An 8,878-nucleotide genomic window follows, 5' to 3' on the forward strand; every position below is an offset into this window, starting at 1 on the left:
CAGAAAAAAGGTGTGCTGGTATTAAACTGTACTAAGTTTTTCTTCAACAACAGCATAAGTCTAGTTTCATTATTTTTACAAGGTTTTTTCAATTTCTTTTCTTGAATAGTAATACATTTTGCTTTATGACAAGTCGGAAGCAGTTATTTTTCATTAACAGTGACATATTTGAATATGAACTTGTTCTGAACTTTAAGATTTTTTAAGTTGAAATCAACAAGACATAACTTGTTATGTAAAGCAGGAAGGCGAAGTGGAGTGTCGAGTAAATGAAATTGGTATTTATGTGCTGAAATTCATAGAAAAGAAATTAAAGGCAACAAAGGATGGAATTGATTTCATTTTTGACAGTGATAATTGCGCTGGCCAGAAAAAAATCAATATATAAATTTCACAACTTCAATTCATAGTGTTATAAAAACTCATATTCAGAGAAATAATTTAAGGAAGTAAAGCCTTATGTCACTACTGCTTTGCATAGTAAATGTCAATGCCTATTCAAAAAATTGCCCTTTGGCCGAGAGAAATAAGTAATAATCATATACCGAAATTTTACAATTCATTCTATAATAGCTAGAAAGTTTGTATGTCACTGTAATTTCTTTTTCGACTTTCCTTTAAATATTCTATAATTTACTATGAAAGTATAATTTGATTAATTTGAAGATTTTTTGTCTTAACAACTGGCACATTTTGAAAAATAGGTTAAGTACTGGCACAATGCATTTATCAAGTAAATTTAGTTCTAAGAGACACAAATGTCTAATGTACAAAAAATCCGAATATTTAAAAAAAATTATATTAAAAATGTTAATATGCTTTTGGGGGTGACAGTAGTAGTGTGGTAATGTGCCTGTCTGCCAACCCGAAGGTTATGAGTTTGAGTCCCCGGCCCTATCCAGGATTTTTTCAAGCATATTGTAATACAATACTCACAGCCTCTCCCCAGGCATTTGTGAGGCCTGTTAGCCAATAAGTAGCACTTACAAAGATAGGCATGGGAGTGACAAATCCATCCTATGAAAACCACGTCATGAAATGCATGATGCATTTCCTAAGTACATCACGGGAGGGCTTGGGCCTCCACAGTCTGTCGCACCAATAATAATAATAATAAGCTTTTTCTGTAAAATCAGCACTATTTAAGATGTGCCACTATTCAAGAAAAAACAGCAATATATGAATTCTTGAGACAACAAAATACTAAAAATTAAAAACAAAAAATATTGAATAACAACTAATGAACTAGAGGTTAACAACCGTAACAGGGAGAAACTATTCCTTTAAGCAACTAATAACACTCGATTGTATGATACAAACTTTTGTTCGCAACTTACGCAAGGAATTTAAAATAAATATTTTATAGTTTTATTACAATACCTGACACAAATAAATGAGAAAATTTAATAATTAAAATTTTACTTTAAGGAGATGATGGTGGGGAACTTATTTGTGTTCTTCAATTCACTGACCACTCCCATATAACCATCTTCTCCAAATAATAACTCTCCAGTCAAACACAAATACATCATTCAAAATTTTACAATAATTAAAATTAAACAATAAGCCTACTATACCGTTAGGATCAAAAGTTTCATTTTCATCTTGGTCCCAGCAATCTTGACATTGATCCAAGCTATAAACATAAAATTATATTTCATTATGATAAAGCATCATTATAAACAAATATTATGACCATGTGATAGATATACTTATATAATATTAATAAAAAAGTAGAACAGAAAATTAAAATTTTGTCCAATTAATAATATACATACCCATTTTCATTTTGTAGAGTATATTCAGTATCTTCTGGCTCTGTAACAAAATGAATACAGTTAATCAAAATAATTTTGATAATAAACCTGATTTTCATAGGAAGTTCATAGAGCACAGTCCCTGGAGAATTCTATGGGACAAATTTTCTCTTTTTAACTTTATCCATCAGGGAAGGATTGAGCAGCCGAGCTGTGGAGGGACTCATTTCCTAATAGGAATAAAAATATTTGATTCAAAGGTTGCACACAATTCAAAGGCACACTCCTTTAACAGTAACCAACAATCATTATCTTCATGTTAATAACCTTCTCAAATCCAAATCCTCTATCCACTATCTTACCATAAAATCTTGATCTTACGAACATTATACCCAATATTTTACCATTAAGATCTAGCATGACCCCAAGCATTCTTTTTCGATATATATGTATATTAAAAGAATTAATTTTCTTCTATTTTGTCGTTTACAATTTCTTTTTAGAAAATTAGAATATACTGTTGTTTCATTGTTTAACTTCAATTTAATTTTAGTAAATTGATTTTTTCTTCAACTTTTGCTTCCTCGCTACTCAACTGTAAGAAAGTTAAAAACTTTTTTAACTTCAGAATCTAAAATTTTCATTAGAATTATAAGTTCAATATATCAATGAAAAATTTGGTTTTGTGTCTATATATGGTCAAATTTGATTTCACCAATACAACTTATAAAACTTACTGGGGCCACGGTAGCAGCGTGGTAACGCGCCAGTGTACCAACCCAAAGGTTACGAGATCGAGTCCCCGGGATTTTTTCAAGTATATAAATATGCAATACTCAATCACAACCTCCCCTCGGGCATTTGTGAGGCCCGTAAGCCAATGACTGGCACTCACAAAAATAGGCATGGGAGTGATGAACCCACCCTATGAAAATCTCATGATGAGACACATGATGTATTTCCTACGTAGATCGCATGAGGCCTCCGACCTCTATGGTCTGTCGCACCAATAATAATAATAACGACAAAACTTACTACAATTATCCAATTTTTATGTAATTTTCGGAGATTATGGAGGTTGGTAACTAGATGCTTCAAAATAGATTTCATTAAATTTTGCTTTTGCTTTTGCATGAGCACATATATTTTCCTTGTTGACATATATATTTGGATATATACATATATTTGGATATATACATATATTTGGAGATTGACTCATCTAAATTGGTTATCAGTGTAAAATGGGTCAAGAATTAATTTTACCTATCTCTATCCGATTCTTTCACTTATTTATTCTCAAACGTATTTTTCCTCACACAACTATAGTTTGAAAACAGATAGTCAAATTTCCTTAAAGTTTGATATTAACATAAAATGGGTCTGATATCAATTTTAGCTAATTCCATCCAATACTATTGGACACTTATTTTCCATTAACATATTTTAATATTATATAATAATATTACTTACACATATTTTCCTTGGCATAACTATATTTTAAAAACAACTCGTCTGATTCGATTCAAAGTTGGAGATTAGAGTAAAAGTGATGTAGAATAAATTTTATAAAATTTCACCCACTATTTTCACTTTACGAAATAATAATTTCTTAGATATGCAAATATTTCAAAAATGGCTCCTCCCATAGATTTTTTCTTAAACAAAACAAAAAAATTAAAAACCTTGAAATATTGGAAATTATGTACCTACATCCATATGACACTTGTACTTCTGACAGGGACTGAATCCATTTCAAGAAAGCATACCAAATTCTTTGATAACCTCTGATACTGTTCTAACTCACTATTTCAAACTTTAATTTCTACAGAAATGTAACAAAGGTGGTAAACACACGTGAACAGCTTTAATTTATACTGAGGACAACTAATTGATTTACTAGACTGATTCAAGAAGACTGGTACCACCACCCATCACCACAAGACCATGTTACTAAATTTCCAAAACTTGCCTACTCCTTGGACTACTGTTCCTTTAAATGGATTCCTCATGCATAAAAGAAACTCTTTCAAAAATATCTCCTTATTCATACACATTTATCCCAACTTCACAAAAAAAAAAAAAAAAATTTTGTACCTTTAAAATTCTATACATTTTAGAATTTTGTAAATTCTGTAATAGAAATTTGAAGAAAGAAGATGGATTTCCAGGAAATATAATTTTCAAAAATAAAATAAATGATCATAAAGAGAAAGAGATAGAAATATTGAGGAAGCTATAACTATGTACTTGGCAGTCTTATTTTTATTAAATAATTGTGTGCATTAATTTTAATAATTTTTAAATTAATACATATCTTATGATTAAGTTTTACCACTGTTTATTTTGCTTCTACATATTTTTATAACAATACTGAATATTGTTTATAACAACTTCCAAGGGATTGGGCATATTTGGTAATTATAGCCGATAATCGCTTTAACCAAACATTACATACATCATGGAAATGTAAAATAAGAATTTTTTGTATTCAATTATTGATCCTAAACACTAATAAACTGCTTTATTCGGATGATGATTGCTAAGTTAGCAATCAGTAGTTATTATCAAGGTTGCTATATACATTGATTAAAAATTAATAGGTATGGCCCTGAAAATCACGGGTATGGAAATATTTGTCACCATAACCAATACATTGTTATATCCGAGGTCCATTATAACCAATATCCAGAGTATTTATAAACCTCAAATTTAGGATTTTCTTTTGAGGAAGTTTGACTATATTAATTTTTTTTAAATGTTGAGGTGAAAAAACTTCCTAGATGAATATAATCTATTCTATATTTTTCATTGTACAACATTTCGAGACAATTGTCCCATATGCATGCACCTTAACAATCCCCGTATTTGTCATATTTTTAATTTCCCTATTGAAATCATGCCATCTATATGTCATAGTTGAAAATTGTTTTACATCACATAATTCATTTTTTTTTTATCAAAATTTTTAGCACATTCAAATTTAGAAGCGTGAATGAGGTTCTCAAATTCTTTTTTATTTTTTGGATTTTCAAAAATATTCCTCCCAACTTCTACTATGATATCCTACCCCTACCTTCTACCTTCCCATGAAAACTGGTCTGGTAGTCAGAAAGTAAAGAAACTGACAGTTTTCTTTTACAAAAAAAGAAAATCTTAAATTTGGAAGGGGAGGTTAATTTTCTTTTTCTTAGTTAATCACAAAGGTTCTGTTTTGAAAATAATAATCTAATACATAAAATGTGCCCTTAAATAGGATTATTACAAAAAGGATTCACATACTACAGGAAACGCAAGTCGATTTTCATTCAACCTCCATTTTATATATTTCATTCATTCCTGTTCCATATCATGGTAAGAATACAATGAGCCATATTGATAAAAAAAATGTTAAATATTAATCTGTATAAAGAAGAAATTATCACCTGCATCACAAAACTCCTCTTCAGAAGTTTCAATGAAGTCATCACTAAGGTCATCTTCAGGCGCTGTAGTAAATTCCTTTTCCCCATCTATTCTATTACAATTCTTTATCTTGGATCGTAAATTAGCTTTCAAATTTGCGTAATCGTACTTGAGACCATTAATCTACAAACAGTTTTATTAGTTGATATTATTTTTATTTTAAGTTAAGTAATATTATAAAGAGCTATGAAGTAAAAAAATATATATATATATATCATAAATCTGGCTTATACATTTTTGAAATTAGTAATTATTAAATTTTAATTTAAAATACTAATTGATAATTATTTCTATTCCCTTAAATTGGAAAATATTGTCTTAGTCAGGACTAATAATAATAATATATCTTTAAGTTCCAGCTTAAATTCACATAATTAGGTTAGTATTCATTTAAAAGTCTTTATACTAAATTTTAATTTTAATAATGATCTTTTTTAGTTATTAATAAAAATTGAACTGTGCTGAATAAATAAGAAAATAAAGCTATTAGAAACCATTAAAAGAAAGTTAAGATCACAAGATCCTCTACATTTATTACTCATTTTTATGCATTACTTTGATGATTGAAGGAGGCTCCACATAATTTTGACACAAATCAAGACTATTCATTTTAGAAAATTTATGTAGGTTAGGCAGACAGATAAACTGATTTGAATATAAATCAAGAACTTCAAGGTTGACTAAGTTCTCAAATCCTTCAGTTGAAGCTAGCTGAAAATATAAAAAAGATAAAGGAATAAAATTTAATAATAAAGATTCACAAATAAAAGGTAATCAATAAAAAAAAGACAAACCTGATTTGAACTGAGATAAAGTTCTTTTAATGATACAAGTTCATTCATTTCACAGGGTATAAGGCAAAGGTTGCACGACTTGGCGTGTAGGACGGTTAATGAACTCAAATTTTTTATTGAAGGTGGCAGCCAATGAATATTATTATCAGAAATATTCAAGTACCTGTCACAAAATTTTCATACAATAGAAGTATTAAAGTAATATAACAATTGAAGTATAAAAACTAACACAACTATACAATAGAAATATAAAAACTAACATAATGTTGGCTATTATTAGTTATCTTACTAAATACAGACTTCACAAACTCTTAAAATGCCAGGAAGGGCAAAGGTGTGGGAAATTGTACTGTCAAGGAAGATTGTAATTATACACTAACTAAATATTGGGTGTTATTAATGACTTTTATGAGACAAAATTAAAGAAAATTTGTATTTAGATATTTATTTACTTATATTAATCAACTATTTCCTATAACTAAGTCCTAATTATTCCCATAGAACATATCAGATAGCGACAATTCCAGTTTGACAAGTGGGTAATATCTTCATACTGGATTGAAATTGAAAGAAAACTGCTGACTGGTTTTCAATACCTCACCATCAGAGAAGAGAAAAACATCATTGCAAATACAATTAAAATTACTTTAATTTGAAAATAAGAAATATTATAATTTTTATTAGAAATTTCCACTACTTGAGGAACCACTATAATTGTAATAATGGCCCGATATTACAATTACTAGTTGAACCAAAGTAACCGCGATTACATTTGACTGTAATTACTTTTTGCCCAAATGTGCTCATCACTTACTAGAATTATGGTAAGACCTTCCAACTCATAATTTACAATAAAAAGCTCCGCAATCTTATAATAATCAAATTTATTTTAACAAATGATAGTGAGAAATGGAGTTTAACCAGCTCTTAAAATCGAAAAAAATATATAAAATTGTTATATAAATTGAATCACCGAAAACTCATTTTTTCTTTTTTGCATTGCAAACATATATATGGATTCATGATTTCTTGATATAATTTTTTGTTGGAAACCTGTCCCGAAACGTGAATTTCATACCAATTATATATCTTCTCATATCAATTTCTAATCCTCAATGGCATCTAAAAAGCTTTTAATCCCATTTCATAGTTTCTCTAAAAGGTAGATAATCTTCAATACAATAGTACATTATTCAACATTAGTACCGTAGAAGTGGTTACTTTGCTCCTTAAGATAGGTGGTTTCAAAGTTCAGTTAAAAAATAATTCTAGGATTTTACTTTCTCCTCCAGTTATTCTCCATTAAATAACATGCCTCAAACTTTGAATTATGATTGCTTCTTCTCCAAGAATAAGGGTAAATGTAATCTTAAAGTTGTTCAAATTTTATCTGTCATTAAGAATTAAATATCAGTTTTAATTATTAACATATTTCTTAGCCTTCATATCCGAAATTAAGAGTGGTGATATCTTTGCACTAGAAATAGGGGATAATTTGCTCCAGTAAATCTGTACTTACTTGATGAGCTAAGCCTTGGCACAAGTTTCTAGTTTATTGTCAGACAGTTTTTAATTTTCAACATCCTTTCAATACAATATAAAAATAGTAACTGAAATCAATTAAAAATAATTTCAAATCAATCAAAAATATACATACATAATTTTGATTTATTTTGGTCTAGATTTATATTGGAATAAAAATTCTGTATAGAGATATTTTTTATTATTTTATTCTACTTTTGTTTCCAGAAAAAATGTACATTAAATTCGAAAATAAAAAGTATTGATAGTATTACACAGAATATTTAAACAAAAATAATTTTTTTATTTTACTTTTGTATGTTTATTGTGGTTCTTTTCTTCGATGATGACAGCCTATAATTGCACCAGTTATTGATTCCCAAGTATTTATTTATTTTGTAAAGCAATGGAAAGTCTCCCTATCTCCATTTATGTTTTTATAGAAAATAAATACACAGATAACATCACAGTATAAACTACAGTACTTATACATTCATTTATACTCAAAGAAAACTGAAGTGTAAATTTCAAACATTTTTGACTCAAGCAAATTGTTTAAAAATGCAGAAAAAATAAAAATTCCAAAATCTAGTGCAAAGTAACTCCCTTTGACAGCATTTGTAAAATTCAAACAATTATTAAAAGTTTCTTTGAACTGAAGTATTCTTAAATAATTTATTTTTACTACATCACATAATTCAAACAAACAAATGGAAAATTTACCTCAGATTTGATAAATCAGTAATCGAGCTTGAAATACCACCCAGTCCAATATTAACCATGGAAAGTTTTTCCATTGATGATGGCAGCATACATTTTAGATAAGTAATGTAGTTTATATAATTAGGCTTAATATCATTGTTTCCAAATTCTAAAATATTCAGGCTGCTAAAATTCAGTAAATAGCTACAAAAAGCTTCTCGAAACTTGCAATTCGATATTTTCAATGTTTTTATTCTACCAGCAACCTAAAATAAGTATTGTGATAAAATGAATCAATTGAAAAAAGGAAAGGTATGAAAAAAAAAATCACATTAGAATTAATTAATATATATATATGTCTCCCAAAAGTTTTGCTATCAAGAAAATAAATTTTATTAATTAATTTCTGAGACTTTATAACATAAAATTAAAATGAAATAAGCCACAAACTACAACAATGAGCTTTTATGAAAATAATAATCTTTATATATGTATATATAGTTGACCGTAAAAATTGATATATAGGAAGATGGTCAGGGTTGCGGTCACTAGAGAAACGAAAATAGTTTACAACTATTTTATTTTCCAACGTTTCGCCCCACTTTGTAGGGCTTCATCAGGGCTAAAAAGATACAAAATGAA

At 28.3% G+C, this 8,878-nt stretch overlaps 1 protein-coding gene across 4 annotated transcripts in view; it reads right to left on the reverse strand.

Annotated features, from left to right (window-relative positions):
* LOC106681876 (leucine-rich repeat protein lrrA) overlaps positions 1–8,878 on the reverse strand; it is a 56,968-nt gene that overhangs the window by 1,534 nt on the left and 46,556 nt on the right. For all 4 annotated transcript variants that reach the window (XM_014422421.3, XM_014422424.3, XM_014422423.2 and 1 more), the window contains 6 exons: positions 8,258–8,502; positions 6,014–6,176; positions 5,775–5,930; positions 5,180–5,342; positions 1,779–1,818; positions 1,578–1,636 (listed from right to left, as the gene is read on the reverse strand). In XM_014422421.3, the coding sequence (XP_014277907.1) occupies positions 1,578–1,636; positions 1,779–1,818; positions 5,180–5,342; positions 5,775–5,930; positions 6,014–6,176; positions 8,258–8,502 (826 nt within the window). The remainder of the gene's footprint in view (positions 1–1,577; positions 1,637–1,778; positions 1,819–5,179; positions 5,343–5,774; positions 5,931–6,013; positions 6,177–8,257; positions 8,503–8,878) is intronic.

The sequence above is a fragment of the Halyomorpha halys genome, unplaced genomic scaffold (genome assembly GCF_000696795.3).
Source record: "Halyomorpha halys isolate HHAL.00 unplaced genomic scaffold, Hhal_1.1 Scaffold372.1, whole genome shotgun sequence".
Lineage (NCBI taxonomy): Eukaryota > Metazoa > Arthropoda > Insecta > Hemiptera > Pentatomidae > Halyomorpha > Halyomorpha halys.